We start from the raw sequence: 27,720 nt of genomic DNA, 5'->3' as shown, positions 1-27,720 counted from the left end.
ACAAACCAAATCATTAATTATTACAATTTTTAAACATTATAATTAAGATTCAAGATACAACATGAACACTAGAACACTGCATCATGCATGGCACATGGATGCATGTTGATTATTGACTTAAGGACTAGGAAACAATTTAATTGTTTGTGATACAAAATATGTGACTTTGAAGCAAAATCATATATCTATGATCCATTCCCTTAGTGAAAGGCAATGTGAGCATCTATTTTTGTCGTGAGGGTTGTGGTGGAGTTGACTGGGATGTTCAACAGGTAGCCTGACGCCAGCCGGAACTTCCCGGAGCCACCGACGATGGTATACTCCGACACGCCGACCGACTGGAACAACCCCAGGCCGGCGATCGAGCTGCCGTTGTACTTGCCGCCGGTGAACACAAGGTTGAACATGGTTGAGGAGGTGACGTCGGTCATGTCGTCGGAGACCCCGAGCCCCTGCATGGCGCCGACGAGTGGCGAGTTTGGCTCGGGACCTTCCCGGAGGACGTTATCGAAGACGACGAGGTCGCCAAAGTGGCGGGGGTTGTTGAGGCTCGCGGCAAACACAGCCGTCACGTTGTGGACGTAGAGGCAGAGGTGGTGGTGCTTCGGGGGGCTGCGGGCGGTGGCGGTACTGAAGGCGGAGGCCGATAAGAGGAGCAGGAGGAGGAGGAGGGGAGAGCCGGTCGGAAGTGAAGCCATGGCAGTTGGAAATGGATGCAATCTATTGGGTGCAATTGGATTCTATATATGGCAAAAAAATAATCTAGGTTAAATCTGACGTAACTCGCATACTGACAGCTAAGACACAAAGAACGGGTCTAATAGGTTGTTTGGGTGGACTTGGTACTCTTAGTTTGGTTAAGGTCTTGAATGATTGATTTTTTTTTCATTTTATTACAAGAAAAAAAATCTAAAAATTAAGAAAAAATGATTAATTTACTATATAGAATTTAGCTGCTACCCGTGATTGTTCTATAGACGATTTTGTCATCTTAATTATATTGAATCACTTTCACATCGTCCATTACTTATATCGATCCGGTCAATTTTTCATAGTTTAATAAAAAAATCTTATTTATTGCTTTCACGTCATCCATATACTTGTATCGGTCAACTCTTCGTAGTTTAACATATTTAAGTGTTATTGTTTAAAATAATTTAACTTGGATGGCTTTGGTATCTTGATAAGAGATGAAATCAAAAATAATATGGAATATGTTGGTTTTTTTATACAAAAACACATGAATTAGTTTGTCACGATGAAATTAAATAACTTAGACAATATCTTTTGTATTTATTTGTTATCTTAATTAGCAATTACTTAGGGTCAACTCTTCACAATTTAATATACATTCAAAATATCATTATCCGAAATGATTTAATTCCGATCTTACATGAGAGATGCATATCAACAATGATATGAATAAATTATCGTTGTTAAAGTTTATGTAGAGTTAAATTGTATTTGAAAATAAATTGTCGTGGTTAAATTGTCAATCAAAATATCTTAATTAGTAAAAGGTTCATAAAATTAAATTAATTGATCGAATCAATCAAAGTTAAAATTTTAATTTGGTTAATTGATTAGTTCAATTTTGATTTTAAAATTTTAAATTGGATTAAATCCATTAAATTAAATTTAACTATGCTCGACTAAAACCGGGAGCTTAAAATATTTAATTACGTAATTGGTGATTTATTCACCTCCTGAGTTTTGATTTAATCAAAAATTTTATTATTTACTGATTTAATTTATATTTTATTAATTCAATTTATTCAATTTATATATATATATATATATATATGAAAACTCGAATAATTCGATAAGGTAAAAAAATTGATTTGTTTAATTTTAATTTAAACAGTTCAATTGATTCGATTATTAATTGATTATTTATCCTTGACTCTTGATGCTTTTTAAAGAAAAAGAAGTCCCAATAATTAGTTTATTAAAATGGGATTAAATAACTTAAACAATCTATTAGTATATATTCTTCACTTTGACTTTTATTAGCTTAGCTTTCAGTATATTAGTTTATCTTCCGTATAAATTTACAATTAAAAAAAGTCAAATTGACTTTTAAAAAAAATAAAAATCGAAGGTCCATTTGGACTTACATATAATAACAATTATGCCTTTAAAAAACAATAAATGAAATACTCGCTATATATTAAGAAATAACATAATTTTTAGGTCGCTAAGTCTATCCATGTGTATGGCTTCATTATGACTTTCATTAAACTGAAACCTAAAGTAAAGAACTTGATTTTGATCAAGAAAATTGTCATGTGAAACAACTTTTTTTTCCTATAAAGAAATACTTCAAGCCATTCTCTGACAGCAATTTCTCAACCGCATCAAATGCAAGATGGCACTATTAATTATTATTCCATATGCCCACACAGAATAATCAAAGTCAATCCTTGAATCTAATCGTAACAAAAAGAAAGAAGTCTATCCAAATCTGGTTGACCATCCCAATTATGATTTGCGTGTGCGAGTACTCTTCCTTATAATTTTAACCAGACACATTTTATTTTTCTTTTACAATTACGTGCATAATAATATATGATCAGCTAATACAACATGGATGATTAAATTATCAATTCATGAATTGTTGATTTACGATACATATTTCTCAAAGATAGTCACTTGGAGAGAAAAGAGAATCTGAAAAATATTCAAAAAAAAGAGTTAGAATTACACCGGAGGTAGATCTCGACAAGCTATTCTGACGCTCAAGTTAAGGTTGTGCATGAAGAAAAAGTTTAATGATTTGGAAAGATTAGGGTTTATGTGTGTATCTGTACCCATGGAGATGAGTTACTTTTTAATAATAGTTGATATTCAAAATATTAACATCTATTTTAGAAAATATTTCGAGATACTTGTTCTAGTCTAAAAAGATTTTATCAGTTTTTAGAAGCATGAGGTTAGCACGAGATATGGGAGGTATATATGCCAAGATCGGAGCATGAGATCGGCACGAGATATGGGAGGAATGCCAAGATCAGAGCATGAGGTCAGCACGAGATATGGGAGGCATGCCAAGACCAGAGCATGAGAACGATACCGAGATCGGAGTATGAAGTTGACACGAGACACGGAGGCATATATACCGAGATCTAAGCATGAGGTCAGTACGAGATACAAGAGGCATGCACAGACTGGAGCATGAGGTCGGCATCGAGATCGGAGCATGAGGTCGACACGAGACACGGGAGGCATGTCGAGATCTAAGCATGAGGTCAGCACGAGATACAAGAGGTATGCAGAGACTGGAGCATGAGGTCGGCACGAGATGCGGGAAGTATGGCAAGATCAGAGCATGAGGTCGGCACAATATATATACAGGAGACATACCGAGATCGGAGCATGATGTCGGTACATGATGTGAGAGGCATGTCGAGATCAGAGCATCAGATCGGTACGAGATGTGAGAGGCATGTCGAGACCAAAGCATGAGATCGGCACGAGATACGGGAGATATGTCGAGATCGGAGCATGAGGTTGGCATGAGATATGGGAGGTATGCCGAGACTAGAGCATGAGGTCGGCACGAGATGCAAGAGATATGTCAAGACCGGAGCATGAAATCGGTACGAGATATAGAAAGCATATCAGGACCAGAGCATGAGGTCAGCATGAGATATAGGAGATACGCCCAGACGGAAGCATGAGCGAGGTCGGACTCGAATCCTCAACTAAGCTTAAAAGTCAAGAACTTAATCTATAATTTAAATATAAAATGATTATACGAGACATCAGGATTGACTGGGATTTATCATTTTTTCTAAAACCTCCCCTTATTTTGAAGACACGGAGCCACCCTGGTCATGTGATAAGCACGCGATCAGTAAAAGACTCCGCCGGATCAAATATATTGCCAAACAAATCAGAGATGTGCAACTAGGAGCCAGTCAACAGGTTGATCAAGCCCAACAAGTTGTCCAGGCCCAATAATCAAATGTGCAAGTTGGATTTATCGGCCCAATTAAAGTCAGTCAAGCAGGATGGACCCAATGGTCTGATCAGGTTGAACTGATTGGTTAGATTAGATGAGTCGATTGAGCCAAACAGGTCAGTCAAAATTGAGCAGGTCAATAGGGTTAGCGGGGTCACATAAGTCAGTTGAAACTATTGGGCATTATATTTATTCCTAAATAATATATGTGATATTAATAAGAATTGGTATATATATATGCGATATTAATAATAATTGGTATTTAGATAGAAATATGTATTATTTATTATTTAATAGTCGTTTATTCCTATATTTCTCACATGATATTGTTTATTTATTTATAATCTTGACCATAACATTGGTGTTTGAATGACCATAAGACATGGTCTTTTTTGAAAATTTTAAGTTTGACAATTAATTAATTGATCTACGCACGCCACATTACAAACAAAGACGTGGCGGTTCTTAAACGAAGCCCTTTGTTCTTCGCTTTGAAAACAAATTAAATACTCTTAATGCCTCTCGCGTGCAAATCAATTTAACAATGAAGTTATTATATTAAAATATTTTCATTTCTTTCACTACAATTTATCTTCGGTGACTCGACATTATAACATTATATTGCCCTTGATAGTTCTCAAATAGTTATCACTTGGACCATTAAGAATACTTGACTATTCCATAAAAGAATCAACGATATTAATAATAGAGGTATACAATGATTATAGTATAAAGATTCTAGCGGCGTTTTGTTGTTTTTTAAAATTAACAAGGAAATTATGGAAGAAAATCACTAGAAGAGCCAAAATATTCTGTGCATCTATTTGTGTGCGCGACACTTGGATCATTTTTGTGCATTCGAAAAAGAAACAATAGTATTTTTATTTTTTATGATTAAATTATTTAAAATTTTCTTTTTAATTAAGATTTAAAATTAAATTATAAAATAAAAAAAATTTACATACTCATGTGGTACAAGAGAGTCTTATCATATATTTTTTATCTTGCACACCGTGTGAGTAATTAATTCTTTTTTATTTTAATTTTTTTATATTTAATACTATAATTTAATTTCTAAATTTTAAAAATAAAATTTTAAATAATTTAATTGTAAATAAAAAATAATAATCTATAATAACATTGTTCTTATTTTTTTGAACTCATCGAAATAATTTTGGACGTTTGATTTTTTTTTTTTTTTTTTTTTTTTGTTGTTGTTGTGGACGCATACGCGTAAAAATAAACACGTAGCATCTCAGTGTGTATATATATATATGCACACTGCATCTTAGTTTGCCTTCATTAATGCAGTTCCATCTCCCTTCATTAATGGCTAACTATTGCATGATGAAAGTCCGCGTCTCGTTTGCCTCTTTCATCCTCTTCCTTCTCCTCTCCTCTGCCATGGTTGCCTTCGCCCATAACTACTCCGACCACCTGCACTTTTACCTCCTAGAACGCCTCGTGGGTTCCCCCAACGCGACGGCAGCCGTGTCAGTGAACGTCCACCCGGAATCCCCTGTCCCAGGCTTCGGCAACCTCGGGGTGATCGACAACATTCTCCTCGAGGGTCCCGAGCCTAGCTCGCCGGTCATCGGCCGGGCGCAAGGGCTCGTCGCGTACTCAGATTTGACAGGACTTAGCGCGACGACGGCCATGAGCTTGGTGTTCACCGCCGGGGAGCATAACGGGAGCTCGTTGGCCTTGTTCGGGAGGTACCTGCCAGCAAGTGTGTCAGACCGGAGCATCATAGGTGGAAGCGGACAGTTCCGGCTGGCCAGGGGCTACGCCCTGAGCCAACTGATCAATGTAACGACCACCACACTCACTGCAGAGTTCGATGTTTATATCACATATCCTGGACCTTGATGATTTAATTTCTTCTGTTAAGTAATTAATGATATTTGTATTAAGGTTCTTATGTATATATAAATATAAATATAAATATATATATATATATATATATATATATATATATATATATTTGGATAATAAAGGAGAACTTGAGAGATTGTAAGATTGTAATTAATAATTACTTGATATATCTTGGGGGGAACTATTACCGCTATTGTTAATATATACATACATACGTTTCAATAATAATATTTATATATGTTGTTTGTGACCAAGATATACAGTGGCTGGCCTGTATGAATTAATATTGATATGATCTGTTCTTACATATACTGTTAATGCTATATGGGCAGTGCAGTGGACAGTACCACCGCGCCTCGCAAACTCCACATGGAAGAGCCAGCAGACAAGCTAATTAAGGTTGTTAATTTCTGAAGACAATTAACCTTCGAGTCATCTCGTGAACAAGAGCTTTCAAATTAAAGAGCTAGAAGTGGAATCGATTGCCATAATGTGGATGCATATATATATTCACTGAAATCTTTGGTATTGTATTAGATGTGTCTGAAGATCAGTATCTACAGATGCTACGAGCGTACATCAATTTTGTATCAAGAGGCACCGTTTATCAAGAATTTGTGCCCCACAAATGTCTTATCCTATATATCTTTTAGCATCTTTAATTCATAAAGTTTAAATAACTCCTTAATTGGCTAGCTAATTATGGATTTGGAAATGGAGCACATTAACTGACTATTATTAATTACAATACAAATATTAATTGCACCTGTAAATAGAGGTCCAATATAATCAAACTAAGAACAAGTCATGCACATTCCCATAAACTCTTGCTTGAGATTATCAAAAGATAGTTAATTATGATGCTTAGAGTCTAGAGATGTTACTTTTGCAAGGCTTGTAACATTAGATGTAGCAAGGGCTTTGTTAGAGAGAAAGAAGATGAGGATTTTAAAGAGAGGAAGAGAATGAAGAACTAATTATATAGCACTTGTTTTGTAATCTTCTCGATTGATTCAAATATCAAGTACAAGGATATATTTATACATAAAAGAAACACTTTATGAGACACATACCTCTAGATATTAAAAATATGCTCTATATATGTTAAGAATATGTTTTAAGAATATACTTTAGAGTTAATGAATGAATATTATTCATTCATGTATAAAAAAATTAAGTTTATTATTTTAACATCCCCTTTAAATTTAAATTTTTGTTACTCCAAATTTTGCTATGAATCTTAGAACAAAATCTTCAAACTTTAATGATTTGATGAAAGTATCAACAATTTGATCTTGCATCTTCATATATTTCTGTTGAACTTCATTTCTAATGATGATTTTCTTAATAAAATAATATTTTATATCTTACTCTTATCATGAAAAAAAATAGAGAGAAAATAATTATTTATTCATTGATTATTGTTGTAGACTAACAAATATATTTATATAGTTTATAATATAAAAATATCATGATGAACAAGGTAATATATCATGATAAATATAGTAATAATAAATATAAAAATAAAGAAAATATGATTGCCATTGCAATCAAAACATGATAAATTATAAAGATTAATTTCTTTTATTATTATCTTTGTAGTCACAATGCACAATAAAAAACCCTACCTCTCCTACCAATTCTACTCCTTGATAATAATTCGAACTTATCGGAGTTGTTGAAACCCACTTTCGATGTCATTCTAATTTTATTTTGGAGTATTTTTCAGATCCTTTCATCCTCTTCGATGATAATCTTTGAAGAATGTGTACGTTAACTTGTTCGTTGATTGATGACTTGACCGTCTACCGTATTTGATCGGAACAGATTGTATGATAGGTAAATGGTGTCAAGTTAGTAGTTTTGATAACAAACAAGCAGATCTTGTAGGTTCTTTTGTTAAGAGGGAGATGATGTTCTTTTGACCAGTATCTCAAATTGTTCTTATTTCTTAGATTGTCAGCTGAATTAGTTTCTATTTTCTCTTTAAAAAGATCAATCATCTCCATGGTATAACAATGCAGTAATTAACTGAGGGTTAACCCACATACAAAAAAAATGTACGAAATATGACATCTATGAGCTACTTCCTGAAGCGATACACAACGTGAAAATAATGAACTAAGCATAGTTAGCAAAAATTTAATTGTTTGTGATACAAAATATGCGACTTTGAAGCAAATTCATATATCTATGATCCATTCCCTTCTTTGCTGTGAGGATTTTGGTAGAGTTGACTGGGCTATTCAACAGGTAGCCTGCCGCCAGCCGGAACTGCCCAGAGCCACCGACAATGGTACAGGGCCGTCTCAAGATTTCATAAAGTCCTAGGCTAAATTTTTTTTAAACCTTTAATATATTTTTTTAAATATTTTTTTTTTCTCATCTTTTTTTTCATTTGGACTTGGGAACAACAAGGAGTTTTAATTTATTTTTCTAAATAAAATATTAATTAAAAAATAAAATTTTAAATAAAAAACTAAATTGCTAAAAAAATAAGATGGACATAAATGATATGGTATATGGATGAAAGCAAGAACAGTAACAATATTAACAATTTGAGTAATGCTACTTGTCACAACAGATTCCCGTCACAAATTTGTGATGGGAATCTGGACCGTTCGATTTTAAAATAGAAGATTAAATCCAAGTCATCATAATCACCCATTCAATCTACGATCAGGATTTAATTTTAACTTTAAAATCCAACGGTGCAGATTCACATCATAAATTTGTGACGGAAATTCTATTGTGACAAGTAGTATTTTTCTAACAATTTAAAAATCATATATTATGACATTTTAAGCACATAAATTAAGTTTGTGATGGTAATAATTTGCTTGTATAAAAAAATGAGAGAAAATTTTTTTATTCATTGTATCTATAATTTATAATTTATACAGAATAAAAAAACTATTTTGAAAAAGATTCAAAGAAAAAAGGAGTGAAAAAATATTACCGAGTGAAGGAGGACTGAGCCTTGAAGAAAAAGATATCTTTTAGAAAATCGCCAATGAAGAAAGAAAATTATAGAACACACAGTATTGTTCTGTTAGCTTTTGAGAGAATGAAGATATAAAATTAGATGAAAAAAAAGAAAATTGTTTGTATTGACATATAAAATAGAATTTTATATTTTTATAATAATATAATAATTATAATTAATATAAAATTAATTAGTCATATCATTATTTTTAGAATGATGCATCAATTCAACCATGCATTAATTTTCATGCATGCAAGTGTGTAGGCGTGAGCAGTACATCAAATGCATTAAGCGACATCAAATTCTCATGCGTAATCATGCAGGCGCGATGTGGCCCTGCGGAAATCGAAGTACTGCGGTCTCACAAAACGAATGCGTTGTTCGATTGATATAAAAAAATTTTCATTAAAATAAATTTTTAAAATAATAATAGGCCCCAATAAAATTGGGACTCTAGGCATAGGAGGTGACGTCGATCAAGTCGTCGGAGACCCCGAGCTCCAGCATGACGCCGAGAGCGGCGAGTTTGGTTCGGGACCTGCCCGGAGGATGTTATCGAAGACAACGAGGTCGCCAAAGTTTCGGGGGTTGTGGAGGCTCACGGACAACGCAACCGTCACGTTGTGGACGTAGAGGCGGAGGTGGTGGTGCTTCGGGGGGCTGGGGGCGGTGGCGGTTCTGAAGGCGGAGGCCGACAATTAAGAGGAAGAGGGAGAGAGGGGCTAAAGTGAAGCCATTGCAGTTGGAAATGGATGCAATCTATTTGGTGCAATTGGATATATTCTATATATGGCAAAAAATAATAATAATCTAGGTTAAATCTGACGTCACTCGCATAGTGACAGCCAAGACACAAAGAACGGGTCTAATAGGTTGTTTGGGTGGATTTGGTACTTTAGTTTGGTTAAGGTCTCTTGAGTGATTGATTTTTTAAATTCATTTTATTACAAGAAAAAAATCTAAAAATTAAGAAAAAATGATTAATTAACGATATAGAATTTAGCTGCTACCCGAGATTGTTCTATAGACGATTTTATCATCTTAATTATATTTAATCACTTTTATATCTACTTATAGTTTAATATATATATTTATTGCTTTCACGCCATCCATATACTTATATCGGTCAACTCTTTGCAGTTTAACATATTTAAGTGTTATTGTTGAAAATAATTTAACTTGGATGGCTTTGGAATCTTGATAAGAGATGAAATCAAAAATAATATTGAATATATTGGTGTTTTTTTTAATAAAAAAACACATGAATTAGTTTGTCACGATGAAATTAAATAACTTGACAATATCTTGTGTATTTATTAGGGTTAACTCTTCACAATATTAATGTACATTCAAAATATCATTATCCAAAATGATTTAACTCCCATCTTACATGAGAGATGCAGATCAACAATGATATGAAAATAAATTGTAGTTAAAATAAATTGTCGTGGTTAAATTGTCAATCAAAATATCTTAATGAGTAAAAGGTCGATTACATCAAATTAACTAATCGAATCAATCAAAGTTAAAATTTTGATTTAGTTAATTTCCATCAATTTGATTTCGATTTTAAAAAATTAAATTGAATTAAATCGATTAAATTAAATTCAACTATGTTCGTACTAGAACCGAGAACTTAAAATATTTAATTTCATAATTGATGACTCTCTTCGCCTCCTGAATTAATAAAAAATTTGATTATTTTAATTTTTGATTGAGTTAATCTATATTTTATTAATTTGATTTATTCAGTTTATATATATATATATATATATATATATATATATGAAAACTCGATTAGTTGATTTATTCAATTTTAATTTAAACAGGGTAAAAATATATATTATTTGAATATTTTAATTTAAACATTTCGATTGATTCGATTATTAATTTATTATTTACCCTCAACTCTTGATGCTTTTTAAAGAAAAAGAAGAAGTCCCAATAATTAGTTTATTAAAATGAGATTAAATAACTTAAACAATCTATTAGTATATATCCTTCACTTTGACTTTTATTAGCTTAGTTTTCAGTATTAGTTTATCTTCCGTATAAATTTACAATTAAAAAAGTCAAATTGACTTTTTCAAAAATAAAAGTCAAAGGTCCATTTGGACTCACATATAATAACAATTATGCCTTTACAAAACAATAAATGAAATACTCGCTATATATTAAGAAATAACATAATATTTATGTCGCTAACTATCCATATGTATGGCTTTATGACTTCATTAAACTGAAACCTAAAGTAAAGAACTTGATTTTGACCAAGAAAATTGTCATGTGAAACAACTTTTTTTTTCCCAATTTATGATTTGCATGTGCGAGGCACTAATCTTCCTTATAATTTGAACAAGATACATTTTATTTTTCTTTTGCAATTATGACAGATGTGCAACAGGAGCTAGTTGTTCAAGCCCAACAAGTTGTTCAGGCCCAATAATTAAATGTGCAAGTTGGATTTATCGGCCCAATTAAAATCAGTCAAGCAGGATGGACCCAATGGTCTGATGATCAGGTTGAACTGGTTGGTTAGATTAGATGAGTCGATTGAGCCAAACAGGTCAGTCAAAATCGAGCAGGTCACTTGGGTGAGTGGGGTCACATAAGTCAGTTGAAACTATTGGCATTATATTTATTCCTAAATAATATATGTGATATTAATAAGAATTGGTATATATATATATGTGATATTAATAATAATTGGTATTTAGATAGAAATATGTATTATTTATATATTTAATAGTAGTTTATTCCTATATTTCTCACATGATATTATTTATTTATAATCTTGACCATAGATATGGTCTTTTTCACATGATATTAATTAATTGATCTACGCACGCTACATTACAAACAAAGATGTGGCGGTTCTTAAACGCAGCCCTTTGTTCTTCGCCTTGAAAACAAATTAAATACTCTTAATGCCTCTCACGTACAAATTAATTTAACAATGAAGTTATTATATTAAAATATTTTCATTTCTTTCCCTACAATTTATCTTCGGTGACTCGACATTATAATTTATAATATTGCCCTTGATAGTTCTCAAATACTTATCGCTTGGACCATTAAGAATATTTGACTATTCCATAAAAAAATCAATGATATTAATAATAGAGGTATACAATGATTATAGTATAAAGATTCTAACGGCGTTTTGTTGTTTTTTAAAATTGACAAGGAAATTATGGAAGAAAATAATTAGAAGAGCCAAAATATTCCGCGGGTCTATTTATGTGCACGACAAAAGAGTCAGGGAACTTGGATCATTTTTGTGCATCCGAAAAAGAAACAGTAATATATATATTTTTTATGATTTAATTATTTAAGATTTTATATTTAGGATTTAAAATTAAATTATAGTATCAAGTATAAAAAATTTTTTAAAATGAAAATAATTTAAATACTCATGTACACCATATGAGTAATTAATCTTTTATATTTTAAAAATATTCTATACATGATATTATAATCTAATTCTTAAATTTAAAAATAAAATTTTAAATAATTTAATCATAAATAAAAAAATAAAAAATAATTATATAATAACAATGTTCGTATTTTGAACTCTCGAAACACTTTTGTACATTTGAAATTTTTTATTGTGGACGCTACGCGTACAAATAAACACTTAGCATCTCAGTGTCTATATATATAAGCTAGGCTTCCATTAGTTCTGCCTTCTTAATTAATGCAGTTCCATCTCCCTTCATTAATGGCTAACTACTGCATGATGAAAGTCCGCGTCTCGTTTGCCTCTTTCATCCTCTTCCTTCTCCTCTCCTCTGCCATGGTTGCCTTCGCCCAGAACTACTCCGACCACCTGCACTTTTACTTCCTAGAACGCGTCGTGGGTTCCCCCAACGCGACAGCAGTGGTGTCAGTGAACCTCCACCCGGAATCCCCTGTCCCAGGCTTCGGCAACATCGGGGTGATCGACAACATTCTCCTCGAGGGGCCCGATGCTAGCTCGCCAGTCATCGGCCGGGCGCAAGGGCTCGTCGTGTTCTCAGATTTGACAGGACTTAGCGAGACGACGGCCTTGAACTTGGTGTTCACCGCCGGGGAGCATAGCGGGAGCTCGTTGGCCATGTTCGGGAGGTACGAGCCAGGAAGAGTGTCAGACCGGAGCATCATAGGTGGAAGCGGACAGTTCCGGCTGGCCAGGGGCTACGCCCTGAGCCAACTGGTCGATGCAACGGCCACCACAGTCACTGCAGAGTTCGATGTTTATATCACATATCCTGGACCTTGATGATTTAATTTCTTCTGCTAAGTAATGATATTTGTATTAAGGTTCTTATGTATAAATATAAATAAATAAATAAATATTGAATAATAAAGGATAGAGATAATTAGGATATATCTTGGGGGAAAAATATTAGATTGTTAATATATACATACGGTTCAATTATAATATTTATGTAGTTTGTGACCAAGACAGTGGCTGGCATGTGTGAATATTGATATGTTCTTACATACACGTACTGTTTGTTATATGGGCAGTGCAGTGGACACCGCGCCGCCTCCCAAACTCCACATGGAAGAGCCAGAAGACGAGGTTGTTAATTTCTGAAGACAACCTTCGAGTCATCTGCAAAATTGCTCGTGAACAAGCTTTCAAGTTAACGAGGTAGAAGTGGAAACGATTAAGGCAAATATAATTAAATTAGTCATTATCTTAATTACCATAATGTGGATGCATACATTAATCCACTGAAATCTTTTGTATTATATTAGATGTGTCTTTTCGATCGGGTATCTACAGATGCTACGAGCGTATACATCAGTTTTGTAAGAGGCACCATTTATCAAGAATTTGTGCCCCACAAATGTCTTTAGAAACATTTGTATCAAAGGGCTTTGTTAAAGAGAAAAAAGATGAGAATGAAGAACTAAATATAACACTTGTTTTATAATCTTCTTGATTGATTCAAATATGCATACAAAGACTCTTAGCTTTATGCTCTATATAGGTTAAGAATATGTTTTAGGAATATATATACTTTAGAGTCAATGAATTGAATGAATTTTATTCATTCATATACAAAAAAATGAAGTTTATTATTTTAACATCCAAACTTTGCTCTGAAGCTTGCCAAATTGCCAAACTTCAATGAAGTTGAACTTCATTTCTAATGATGCTCTCTTTAATAAAATAATATTTTATATCTATATGTTTGTTCTTATCATGAAAAAAATAGAAAGATTATTTCTTCGTTGATTATTACCGTAGGCTATCAAATATATTTATATAGTTTATCAAGATAATATATGAAAAATATCATGATGAACAAGGTAATTTATAATGATAAATATGGTAATAATAAATATAAAAATATTGAAAATATGATTGTCGTTGCAATATAAACATGGTAAGTTATCATAGATTGAAAAATTTTGCTATCTTTGTTGTCATATTAATGTACATACAAAATTTCCCTCCTTAAGAACAATCTGAACTTTATTATCGGAGTGGCTTGCTGAGAGTCATGTCATTCTAATTTTCTTTTTAAATATTTTAATTTTCAAATCCTTTCAAATATTTGGCCGGAACACAATCATATATTTGTTGATCGGTGAATTAACCGTTTAGAATATTTGGTCGGAACAGATTGTATGATACATAAATGGTGTCAAGTTAGTAGTTTTGATAACAAACAAGCAGATCTTGTAGTGTTTTTTTTTTTGTTCCGAGGGAGATGATGTTCTTTTGACCAGTAGTATCTCAAATTGTTCTTATTAATTAGATGGTCAGCTGAATTAGTTTCTATTTTCTCTTTAAAAAAAACTCATTCATCTCCATGGTATTACACTGCAGTAACTGAGGGTTAACCCACACAAAAAAAAAAATTGTACGAAAATATGAGCTACTTCCTGAAGCGATATATACACAATATGAAAAAAATGAACTAAGCATATATAGTTAGCAAAAATTTAATTGTTTGTGATACAAAATATGTGACTTTGAAGCAAAATCATATATCTATGATCCATTCCCTTCTTTGCTGTGAGGGTTGTGGTGGACTTGACTGGGCTGTTCAACAGGTAGCTGCCGCCAGCCGGAACTGCCCGGAGCCACCGACGATGGTATACTCCGACACGCCGACCGACTGGAACAACCCCAGGCCGGCGATCGAGCTCCCGTTGTACTTGCCGCCGGTGAACACAAGCTTGAACATGGTCGAGGAGGTGACTAATTCGGTCAAGTCGTCGGAGACCCCGACCGAGCTCCTGTATGGCAGCGAGGAGCGGCGAATTTGGCTCGGGACCTGCCCGGAGGACGTTATCGAAGACGAAGTTTCGGGGGTTGTGGAGGCTCACACGGACAACGCAGCCGTCACGTTGTGGACGTAGAGGCGGAGGTGGTGGTGCTTCGGGGGGCTGGGGGCGGTGGCGGTACCGAAGACTGAGGGGATAGAGGGGCTAAAGTAGGTGCCACTGGATTATATATATGGAAATAAGATCATAAATAATTAATATTAATATTAAAATTAATATGAATGTATTAATAAAAAAAATATATTAATATAATGTGTACATAGCATATGAATTATATATATATTTTTAAAGAGATGATATATACTAATATTCAAGCCAATACGGATGTTTTTTCATTTTATTACAAGAAAAAAAATCTAAAAATTAGGATTAAATGGATTAATTTACGATATAGAATTTAGCTGCTACCCGAGGTTATCCTATAGCTTATTAACGATTTGGTCATCTTAATTATCTTTAATCACTTTCATTAACATATTTAAACTATCATAGTTGAAAATAATTTAACTTGGATGGCTTTGGTCTTGATAAGAGACGAAATCAAAAATAATATTGAATATATTAGTGTAATTGGTAGTGTTTAAAAATAAATAAATGGATTATTTTGTTATGATGAAATTAGATAACTTAGACAATCTTTTGTGTATTTTTATTTGTTATCTTAATTAGTAATTATTTATATCGGTCAACTCTTCACAATTTAATATACATTCAAAATATCATTATTGGAAATGATTCTCCGGTCTTGCATGCGAGATGCAGGGTAGTATATGAATAAATTGTCGATAATTAGTTTGCTAAAACTGGATTAAATAACTTAAACAATCACTTGTAAGTATATATCCTTCACTTTGACTTTTATTAGCCGAGCTTTTCTTATTAGGTTATCTTCCATATTAATTTACAATTTTAAAGAAAGTCAAATTCAAAGGTCCATTTTGACTCACATATCATAGCATTCTTATGCCTTTTAAAAAGCAAAAAAATGAAATCCTCGCTATATATTAAGAAATACCCATAATTTTTGAATCTCTAACTATCCATCTATATGTACGGCTTCATTAAACTGAAGCCTAAACTAAAGAACCTGACCAAGAAATTGCCATCTGAAATTACTTTTTTCCTGTAAAAAAATACTTCCAGTCATTCTTTGACAGTAATTTCTCAACGTGTATCAAATGCAATTATATGCATAATAATATATTGCCAAACAAATCAGACAGATGTGCAAGAGGAGCTAGTCAACAGGTTGATCAAGCCCAGCAACTCGTTCAGGCCCAATAAGTCCATGTGCAAGTAGGATTTATCAGCCCAATTAAAGTCAGTCAAAAGCAGGATGGGCCAAATGGGCTGATCAGGTTGAATGGGTTGGTTAGATTAGATGAGTCGATTGAGCCAAACAGGTCAGTCAAAATCGAGCAGGGCACTTGGGTTAGCGGGGTCACATAAGTCAGTTGGAACTATTGGACCTATCAAGCTAGATGAGATGATTAAATTGGTAAGCTTTGGAGTCAAATTTATCTAATTCTATTTTCTAATACAAATTATACTATTATCTATCTGTTCTGGATTCCAATTCTTTAAACCAAAAGCGTCTTCAAAGGGTAACAATTAGTCAATTTACATGAATAATCTGCAGAGAAGATTTGTGTTCCAGATTTAACACATCGATATCATTTAATTTTTTAATCAGAACCAGTAACAGTATTCACCGATCAAACCGACTGAATTAACTGAATCCATTAATAACAATTAGCAGATTAATGATCAACCGTCAATTATATATTCATCACAAATAGATATTGTACTATTAAAAATAATAGTAATAACTGCTATTTAGATATTATTTATTTATTTAATAGTTTATTCCTGTATTTCTCACATGATATTATTTATTTATTTATAATCTTGACCATAAGATTGGTGTTTTCATGACAGATATGGCCTGTTTTGAAAATTTTAAGTTTGGCAATTAATTATTTAGATATTATTTATTTAAATGCTCTACGCACGGCACCTTACAAACAGAGATACGGCGGTTTTTAAACGTTACCGTCCTTCGCTTTGGACAAAAAAATTCAACTACTCTTAATGCCTCTCGCGTGCAAATTAATTTGACAATGAAGATATTGTATTAAAATATTTTCATTTTTTTCACTAGAATTTATCTTCGGTGATTCGATATTATACCATCGCCCTTGATAGTTATCAAATTCTCATCACTTCATCCCTGGATCATTAGGAATATTTCACTATTCCTCAACGATATTAATAATAGAGGTCTAAAATGATAACAAAAAGTATAAAAATTGTAAGGGGCGTTTTGTTGTTTTCTAAAATTCAAAAAGAAATTATGAATAGAAAATAACTAGAAGCTAAGGGCCAAAATAAAATTCCCTGGGTTGTATAAAGCTAGGCTTCTTCCAATTACTTCCATCTCCCTTCACCAGTGCTTCACTATTGCATGATGAACGTCCTCGTCTCGTTTCCCTCTTTCATCCTCTTCCTTCTCCTCTCCTCTGCCATGGTGGCCTTCGCCCAGAACCACTCCGACCACCTGCACTTCTACTTCCTAGAACGCGTCGTGGGTTCCCCCAACGCGACGGCAGCGGTGTCAGTGAACCTCCACCCGGAATCCCCTGTCCCAAGCTTCGGCAACATCGGGGTGATGGACGACATTCTCCTCGAGGGGGCCGATCCTAGCTCGCCGGTTATCGGCCGGGCACAAGGGCTAGTCGTGTACTCAGATTTGACAGGACTTAGCGCGACGACGGCCGTGAACTTGGTGTTCACCGCCGGGGAGCATAACGGGAGCACGTTGGCCATGTTCGGGAGGTACGAGTCAGGAAGAGTGTCGGACCGGAGCATCGTAGGCGGAAGCGGACAGTTCCGGCTCGCCAGGGGCTACGCCCTGAGCCAACTGGTCGACGCAACAGCCACCACAGTCACTGCAGAGTTCGATGTTTATATCACATATCCTGGACCTTGATGATTTCAATTCTTCTGCTAAGTAATGATATTTGTAATAAGGTTCTTAGATATATATAAATAAATATATATCTAAAATAACATTGGATAATAAAGGAGCACTTGAGAGATTGTAATTCGTTGATATATCTTGGGGGAAAATATTACCGTTATTAATTGTTAATATATACATACGTACGGTTCAATAATAATATATATTTATGTTGTTTGTGACCAATTAAGACAGTGGCTGGCATGTATGAATATTGATATGATCTGTTCTTACATATACTGTTACTGTTATATGGGCAGTGCAGTGGACACAGCCGCGCCTCCCAAACTCCACACGGAAGAGCCAGAAGACAAGGTTTGTTTCTGAAGACAACCTTCGAGTCATCTGCAAAATTGCTCGTGAACAAGCTTTCAAATTAACGAGGTACAAGTGGAAACGATTAAGGCAAATTAAACCTAGTCATTATCTTACCATAATGTGGATGCATACATTAATCCACTGAAATCTTTTGTATTATATTAGATGTGTCTGAAAGATCGGGTAATTAATTCATAAAGTTTAAATAACTCCTTGGCCTAATTATGGATTTGGAAATGGAGCACATTAACTGACTATTATTAATTACAATACAAATATTGCTCCTGTAAATAGAGGTCCAATCAAACTAATAACAAGTCAAGCACATTCCCAGAAAATTTTGCTTGATATTATCAAGAAAGATAGTTAATTATACTGCTTAGAGTGGAGAGTTGTTACCTTTGCAAGGTGAGTAACATAAGATGCAGCAAGGGCTGTAAAAAATAGCCCTATGCCAAAAGTCACTAATCGACCATCCCACCCTGGTAACCTCATTCGTGACTCCCCTTGCTCTAGGTATATACCAAGAAGCAAGAAAAGTTTTTGAGCATCAAACAATGGTGATAAGCCTAAGCAGAATATGACAGGTTCTATCATGAAGGAGCCCAATGCCAAGAAAGAATATTTCAAACATTATTTGTCACACAATTTCCTTTAGTGTCATGGAAATATGTTGACAGATCAGTTGATGTTGCAAAAACTAGTGATGTTTTAACCATCCAGGACTTGCTGACTACTCTAATGCACTGCTTAAAACAGATGATGGTGGTGAGAATCAATGACCATGAAAGAAAGGTAATTTTCAGAATGGGAATACTGTCACACAATCACATGGTTGCTGAGATCATAATGCAAAAAGTTTGTTGCTTGAGAAACTTCTTTATATAACTCAGCATAGTCATCTTAGAGTTGTGTTTTAAAAATGCTATCGTCAACAATGCAGTGGAACATTTTTGTTCATACAAAAATCAGTAAAGACATGCAGAACGGGGAATGGATTGTATGATACATAAATGGTTTCATTAGTAGTTTCAATAACAAACAAGCAGATCTTGTACCTTTTTTGTTCCGAGGGAGATGATGTTCTTTTGACCAGTATCTCAAATTGTTCTTATTTCTTGGATTGTCAGATGAATTAGTTTCTACTTTCTCTTAAAAAAAAAAGAAAAAAGAAAAATCAATCATCTCCGTGGTATAACAATGCAGTAACCGTGGGTTAACACGTAAAAAAAAATTATAAGAAAATAGGGCATCTATGAAATACTTCCTGAAGCAATACACAACGTGAAAAAAAAACCCTAAGCATAATCAATTAGGTAACCAAGAAATGTACAAGCTATTATGTTAATAAAGGTCAAAATAAGTATCAACTATTAACTAGCTGTCAAATGATTCAGTAATGCAGTTAATAATTAGACAAGTTAATTTGTCTTGTTTATTTACTTGCATATTCTTGCATATGTGTTCAGTGTTCGCCATAAGTGTGTTTTCTATAGACACCTCCAGAAAATAATTTTCCTTAGACAATTCTTTCATGAAACTTTTTTCTCCATCACAAGTGATATCTCATTGATTTACACTCCCATTTGGAAACTAACACTAAATAGGGTCAATAAAAAGACAGAATAACTAGCAGCAGTAAAAGACTGACTTTCCTAGCACACAAGGAACAAACTTCACTGATGTCAAGACAAATAGATAGTTCCCCAAAGAAAATGGGAGCAGAGGACTCAAACGAAGGAGGGTAACAACTCTAAAGCCATTTTCACAAATTGCCTTATAAATTGCTAAAAATTTCTTATTTCCTTCAACCAATCAGACTACCGAATAGTAGACCTGCTGACATTGTTAAGGGACTTGCTGGAATTGCCAAGATCTATAGTAAAAGCATCTAGAGTAAGTATTTGAGTTGAGAGGATAAGTTTTCAATATTTAAGCAAAATAAATACATGTGTTAGTAACTTACATATGCAGTTTAAACCTACAACAATGCCAAAGTAGGCTTTCCTACAACTTGAACTTGAAGAACTATGTTGTGTACTTGCTAAGGGCGGTTCAATATGGTGTACCAAACCCTGAACCCGTATACCATACCAAAAAGTCGGCATAAAAAAAATCATACCGATACTGTACCGAAATTTCAATATACCAAAATTTCAGTATGGTATAAATTTCATAGCGTTTGTATTAAAATTTCAATATCCGTACAGTATATGCGATATACCAATACTAAATCTCATACTGATATCAATACTGAAAAATTTGGTACGGTATAACACCGTACCAAAATTTTTGATATACTGATAATATTGGTATGATTCGGTATATTTCGATATGGTTTATGTGGTATACTGATTTTTAATATTTTTTCCCGCCTCTAGTAGCTGCAACTTAACCGACATATTAGTCCTCATAAGATGTCAAGGACAATAAAAAATAGTTAGAAAGAACCACATTTCTAGTCGGGGCGGAGCCACGAGGGAGGCAGGTAGGGGCCACCGCCCCCCCTCTGGCTCCATAATTACTAATATTTTAATATATTTATTTTAAAATTAATAATTAATTGTTAAATATTTAAAATTTGGCCCCCCTCTCGTGGAAACCTGCCTCCGCCCTTCTAGATTATTCTTCAAATCTAAAACAGTTTTACATTGACATAATGATGAAATAGAACACTCGTTGTGACATAAATTTTGTTCATAGGTTTCATTTTTAGAATTTTTTTAAACAAGCTCAACATCCTGGCAGCTGATAAGAATTGATCATCATTTACACCTAACCTCAAGTCCAGCATAAACAAGTAAAAATAAAGCGTATCCAGCAGGCCCATAACATCCTTGAGTAACATAAAACAGCGAAGCAGTTAGCATCAGGCAAATTGTTAATTCACTATACAAAATATAACATACTGCAATAAGATATTGCAAAACTAAGTCGAAAATATATAGAAGTGAATTCAGCATACATTTCCAGTTCACCTTTGAAGTTGGAAGTTGAGACTACATATTTCTATCCATCTATGAACTAGAAAATAACCAAAAGAGGAACTATCTTGTTTGATCGGATAATCCTTTATGCATTTCTTGATATCTCTAGAAGAAGAAGTACATGGTGACAAGAATCGCAAGTCGAATAATAATCGCATAACGAATAGCCATTTGGAGTTGGCAATCTTCGTTTAAAAATTGAAAAACTAAAAGAGAAGATCACATCCGAAAAATAGAAATTGCATCTCGCTGTTGACTAACATTCGGTTTCAGCATTTCAACATTTCAAAAACTAAGCTAAATTAATTTCATCTTTCACATGGGACGAGAAAGAAAAGGACAAATTCCACATATGCACATTCATCCTTCGCCCAAAATATACTAAACAAAACTCGTAAGGAGAAAGAACTGCACCGTCGATGAAACCGGAGAATTGGACAAGAAAAGCATTAATCTGATCCTCGTACACATATCCAGCAGTCCCGAACCCTCCGACGACTCTGACCAAAAGAAATCCAGCGAGGATCGTCGCCTTCACAGCGGCGTCCTCGCCGAGGCCCCCCTCGCCGTCCTCCGTGAGTCCCCCATCGTCCCTTCTCTTGCCGTTTTCGAAACTAGGGTTTTGGGGCACGTCACTGACCTTGCGTAGGGTGGCCTTGGACTCTTTGAAGGAGGAGAGAGGGCGGAAGTAGGAGGAGGAGCTGGTGGAGAAGAAGCGGATTGGTAGGAGTGCACTCAAGAACAACGTGCACGTTCTTCGCATTCTAAATTTCTTTATTAAACTTGTGATGAAATTTAATAAAACAAATGACATGACTTTACCACGAGTCATATTTATTATATTGTGGTGATTTTGTATAATTTTATATCGCAAATGAATAAAATACGAAATCTTTGCATAGCTGAAATAATTATAAAATAAAAAATAAGTCATCGGTAACTCACTATGCAAAATTAATTTACTTGGAAAAGAAACAAATCCTTGCCTCTCGAGCTTTGATCCAGGTTAAAAAGAGGGAATGCTAATTTTTCCATAAATTAGAAAACACTGTGAATATAATTATTACAGGAGAATACAAGAGATATGTAACCTCAATAGATTATTTAATAACTAAAATACGCACGATACAAATGCTTTGAGGAAGAATGCCAAAGGCCAATGTTCCTTCATGAGTGGTATAATAAAGAGTTGTATGCAGTGAAGAAATGTCACAAGCATTTAAAAGACTGTTCAGCTTGTGTGACTAAATGATCATCATCCCATTCATCACGATATTTCTCTGGTTGGGCTCTTCTATTCATGGAAGTGGACTCGTACATCAACTTCCTCCACTCTTCAATGGGAGGATGACCACATTGCGCTGCAAGCCAGTCGTCATACTCGAACTGCAATATCAAAGCAAGGTTTAAAGACAAAGACAGACAAAATCAGAAGGATGAAAAACATTTTCCTGGGGGAAAAATGAAAGAAAGAGGTTTAGTTCACTTCAAATGTAAGAAAGATACCATAAAAAAAATTATGATTTTGTAAACTCATAAATAAAATCCAACTTGTCGAATGCAAATTCCATGGGATCATGATACTTGCAGAGTCACACTAGTTTGCTACTGGCAACAAAAATGTAGACAATACAATATCAAACACTATTGATTTAACTTAATATTAATAAACTATAGCTTTTTTTCGTTCCCATGCACCATAAGGGTCAATGAACAACAAGAGAACAGGATAAATATGTATCAGAAGTACTAATCCCAATCAAAGAAAGGGTTGTATGAGACCATTTATATCTAATATAGAATTTGTCGAACGCATCTAAATATTTTTAACACCACTGAATGAGGCACAGAGATTGAGTAGACCATTATTTGATTTGACATGTGAACATCAATTTTAACATCTTTTGTTCCTAGATCTTCATTTCTTTTTTCCTTGGCACAACTTGGCCATTGAACAAGCCATAATACCTGATTTTTGGACAAGTTATGTCTGTATCTCTTGGGCCATCCAAAAGCCTCAATTTCTAAGTACCAAGCTTCTACATCTTCCATCATTTCTTCTTCAGTTGGTAGTGTAATTCGTCCAGATAAAGCACCTGCGACCCACTTACTTTGCAATTCAAATAGTGGAAAAGGAACTACCTATTTCACAATTACCAACAAATCAGAGTGAAAAATCATTATATGCAACTTTCATCCAGGTGAGGGAAAAGGTCTTGAGAGAAGCAAACCTTCCAAGGTATTCCAATAAAGGAAAGGTTTGGAGCATGAGATGGCGGAAATACATGCTTATACAATGGGCCAACACAATTGTCATCCACAGTGACAGTATTGTTTGCTTTAAGAAAAGGGAAGTGATATTTGTACCTGCAAAGAGAAGAAAGAACATGTACTATTGAAATCTCTCCTCACAGCTATATATTATGTGAAGGCGCCACCAAATTTCTATAACCTCACGTCTTCAAACCCACACACAAATTGAAGTTGGGTGGTCAACTCATCTATGGATATTAACTTTGATAAAATTAATAATATTTAATTTGACATAAAATGCTACAGGTAGAACAATCCTAGTGATAAGCTTTGCATATATCCCTATAAAAAGCAACTCCCATTACCTATTGGTTTTGATAAATAAAGCATAGAAATACAGCATAGGTTTAATTATACATGTATTAACAAAGATTATTTGTAGGTTCAAATATTGAAGTGTTAAGTGATTTTCCTACCCAGTACAATGGATAATAACATCAACATGGAATTGGCTTCCATCTAGAAATACTACATTGCCATCCTTGTGGGTGCTCTCAATCTGTGACAAAATTTACAGGTGTTAGCACTTGATTAATTATAATATTAATACAAAATGCATATTTCTCATTCACAATGAAAAAGAGCACCGTAGAATGAAGCCACATGTTATCATAGCCAGGTTGCTTCTTTGGAAATTCAGCAGACAGTGATCGACTAGATACATGCACTTCTTTAGCATATTTAGCAATATCCCTTGAAATGTCAACGGCACTAGATGAGCTCCCAATTATAACCACCATCTTTTCACATGCAAGGAAGACAAGAAATTAGCCAAGTTATATGACAGTTAAGCAGCTAGGACATTATATATCTGAATTGCCAATGAAAATTAGATAAACTTGTGCCAAAAAGAACAATTAACTCAACACATACTTGATCAAGGAATGGCTCAGGGAGCCGATAATTGTGACTATGCATTTGCTTCCCTGGCCATGTATGGATACCTGAAAAAGATGCACACTTCACCTCTGACATCCAAATGGTACAGGAAAGCGCAACTCTTGAGGAAGTGAAAGCAATTAATACTCAAAGATCAGAAGCAGGCAGATAAGTCTTTCAGAGGACAACCTTAGCCATCTCACTTCTATAAAAATATCAAAAGTGTAATGATATGAACATGCAAAGAATCCTGTCGTCCTTGGTTGATCTTTACTTCAACAGATTGGCATGAAAACATACAATACATGGCTCTGTTATCTTGCGTACAGCATAATATCCATGTGAGACTAAACACAATATAGAATACAAAAAAGTCAACTCTAGCACTTCACCTCAAGATAGAATAAAAATATCAACCGCTGCAATTTACACACAATAGAAGTTTGAAAAATAACAAATAAATAAGACTGAGTAAGACTCTTGCAAAGATACCACCATAGTGGTTGAGAGGCTTGATGCAATGAGATGATTGAAGTTGGCGACGATTTTCAAATGAGAATTTGACTGAGTTGATTTGAGTACAAACAACCAGATACAATCTTCTCCCTTAAGTCCAGATAATTGAAAAAAAACCAATATTGAATAGTGACAAAATCTCTCTTATGCCACTGTGTTACTACCGACTAAAATATCATATTACTCGAAGAAACAATGAGAATATTAATTACAAGCAGTAGTTGGATCTGTTCAAAAAAGAATTTAACAAACAGATTAAGTAAAAACAGCATTAATCAAATCAATCTACTGCACGACATCCCCTATTGCTATTAGCACCATGGATTATAAAGTATAGTACACATTTAAAATCAAGAGAAAAAGGATTGTCAAATGAGAATAAATATAGGTAGAATTTCCAAATAGCACTCACATCTACCATTATTTAAAATCATGTCTCTTAATTTGTAGATTAGCTGAAGGCGCACCTTTTGACACATTTTTCTTTTTGCATGCTCAAAATACCCCTAACTTCAAAGTTATTATTAGTTTAAACTTTTTAAGGGCTAAAACATTATACTGTTGAATTCATAAGAGTGATACCTAAAGATTATAGTTGAGTTGAAATGAATTATTTTAAACCATCAAGGTATTTTGGCTCAAAACACGTTGAATACATGGACTTCAACACCAAAATTAAGACCACATTTGCACTCCCAATACTCTCAATAAAAAATTTTGGGTCCTGAATTGCTAATATGAGTTACTTTCCAATCAAGGTGCTTAAAACAACTGCCTTCCTCAACTCCAAAACTTAAAAAGAAGATCAAATTTGGATTCCCCATGCTCCCAGGATACATTTCAGATTTTCAGAATGCTAATATGGTTAATAAAGTATTTTTGGCTAAAAACTACTTAGAAACCGCTCGCTAATACGAGAATTGAACCCCGCACACTATGAGGAGTAGATATCAGATCCTAGATGGTCAATCTAAGCAAACACTTTGATAGACCAAAATAATTCATATTGGCCATCAAAACCTGATATTTGTTCTTGGGAGTGTGGCGAGTCTAAATTTGCTCTTAGTTTTGATTTTGAAATCTAAAATCACCTTGATGACCATAGCATGCCAGAAAAAGTGTAAGTACCAAAAGAATACCAGGAATCTCCGCAACCCGCGGCTCGGTGTAGTGACCATTGCAAACAACCACACCATCGAACACCTCACTCTCTTCGACCAAGCCATCCCTCCTCGACCTAACTTCCCATCTCCCGTCGCAAATCTTCTCCACCCCAGCCACCTCCGTCTGAAACCGGATCAGCCTGTACAGGTCAAAATCCCTGCAAAAATCCTCCAGATAACGAAGCACCTCTCGGTGCCCTGGGAACCGCCGAGGATCACCCCCGGCGGGCGAGCGGCCGGAGGAGAAAGGATAGTCGAGGAAGCCCATACACTCGCGCGGAAGATTCGTGCGGAGTGAATCGTAGAGGCTGGAGTGGACGATCTCACGGAAGGGGTCGAGGCCCAGGGGATCGGACTCGGTGGCGGCGGCGTAGACCCATGTGCCCCCAATGGCAGCGCCACGCTCGAAGACGACGACGCGGTGGCCCTCGCGGCTGGAGCTCGCGCGCAGCCACGAAACCTGCGGCGCCGGCGCCGATGACGGCCACCCTGCGGGAGGCCGGCGGCCGGGTCACGAGGCAGGCGGCGAGGGAGGAAGAGGGGGACATGAGCCCACGATCAGGAAGGCGGTTGGGTGGTGGAGCCAAATTATGTGCAGAATCCGATAAAGATTCTTGTTCGCCCGTTTGTAATTGTGCATATAGAATTAATTAACAAATAATTAAACCCGAAAAATGTTAATAAAAAATTTATATTTCTCTCGATGAATTAATCAAATGTTAAGATAAATTGATAACGATACGATGCCATTAACAACTAAGGTTAATTCACAAGATCACAAGTAACTATGCATCACAAACCTTCAAGTGAAGCAAGCCGCAAGGGTTGGCTAAGATATTCCAATATGGGAGCTGTTATAATAAGATCGGATAGAATGAAATTCTCATGATTTATCTTCCTTCTAAATCGTTTAAAATAGTATCGGAGACCCTCGAATTGATATCACCTTCCATGACACCAAATCAAGTGAAGCAAAGCTCGAGAAAAGTTGGATGTTGCTTGCACAAGATCCTCGTGACTGAATAGTCTACAAACATATGAATGTTTCTCTTGAAGCGTCTGCAACTCATGCAACCTACCGTCAGCGTTCGTGACAAGATGAAGGGGTGGTGGTGAATCACCTTGAACTTGAACAATTTATCCGTTGTCACCTTCAAGGTTGATAAGATAAAATGAGAAAAAATAAATTGAGAGAGTGTGAGCATGTTTAAAGGTACCACAGTGAGAAGAGGAGAATCTATTTGAGTGAAAGGAGGGAAACCAAATAAACAATTTAATTAATTTGAACATTACTGATGGCAGAAGAGTTCAATATGGGAATAACATGTAACTGACCCCAATAATCACGACAACTACTCGCATACGACTTTTTTTTTTTTTTTTTTTTTTTTGGCTCACGACTCAGTTCATCT

The 27,720-nt window shown here is 34.8% G+C and overlaps 5 protein-coding genes and 1 pseudogene across 5 annotated transcripts; 3 read left to right on the top strand and 3 right to left on the bottom strand.

Annotated features, from left to right (window-relative positions):
* Positions 1-63: 63 nt before the first annotated feature.
* On the bottom strand, positions 64-698 carry LOC141837795 (dirigent protein 1-like). Its single transcript, XM_074725164.1, has one exon. It carries the CDS (start codon positions 696-698, stop codon positions 201-203), a length of 498 nt encoding a protein of 165 aa, XP_074581265.1. The 3' UTR covers positions 64-200.
* Positions 699-5,271: 4,573 nt separating this feature from the next.
* Positions 5,272-6,093, top strand: LOC141842415 (dirigent protein 2-like). The gene has a single exon (XM_074730622.1). It carries the CDS (start codon positions 5,294-5,296, stop codon positions 5,831-5,833), a length of 540 nt encoding a protein of 179 aa, XP_074586723.1. The 5' UTR covers positions 5,272-5,293; the 3' UTR covers positions 5,834-6,093.
* A 6,453-nt stretch (positions 6,094-12,546) lies between these two features.
* Positions 12,547-13,094, top strand: LOC141837794 (dirigent protein 2-like). Its single transcript, XM_074725163.1, has one exon. It carries the CDS (start codon positions 12,547-12,549, stop codon positions 13,084-13,086), a length of 540 nt encoding a protein of 179 aa, XP_074581264.1. The 3' UTR covers positions 13,087-13,094.
* Positions 13,095-17,531: 4,437 nt separating this feature from the next.
* On the top strand, positions 17,532-18,266 carry LOC141841933 (dirigent protein 2-like). Its single transcript, XM_074730138.1, has one exon. It carries the CDS (start codon positions 17,578-17,580, stop codon positions 18,100-18,102), a length of 525 nt encoding a protein of 174 aa, XP_074586239.1. The 5' UTR covers positions 17,532-17,577; the 3' UTR covers positions 18,103-18,266.
* Positions 18,267-18,318: 52 nt separating this feature from the next.
* Positions 18,319-22,200, bottom strand: LOC141837392 (uncharacterized; annotated as a pseudogene).
* A 241-nt stretch (positions 22,201-22,441) lies between these two features.
* Positions 22,442-26,895, bottom strand: LOC141838472 (flavin-containing monooxygenase FMO GS-OX-like 4). Its single transcript, XM_074725959.1, is given in 8 exon segments — positions 22,442-22,823; positions 23,406-23,579; positions 23,669-23,804; positions 24,167-24,249; positions 24,338-24,490; positions 24,624-24,694; positions 26,285-26,741; positions 26,743-26,895. Coding segments are annotated over 8 exon segments (1,365 nt in total). The 5' UTR covers positions 26,857-26,895; the 3' UTR covers positions 22,442-22,646.
* Positions 26,896-27,720: the final 825 nt, after the last annotated feature.

The sequence above is a fragment of the Curcuma longa genome, chromosome 11 (genome assembly GCF_044706935.1).
Source record: "Curcuma longa cultivar G26 ecotype Majalengka, Jawa Barat chromosome 11, ITB_CL_G26_1.1, whole genome shotgun sequence".
Taxonomy (NCBI): domain Eukaryota; kingdom Viridiplantae; phylum Streptophyta; class Magnoliopsida; order Zingiberales; family Zingiberaceae; genus Curcuma; species Curcuma longa.
The sequence above is the reverse complement of the archived record's forward strand: the minus strand, read 5'-3'. Positions and strand labels throughout refer to the sequence as shown.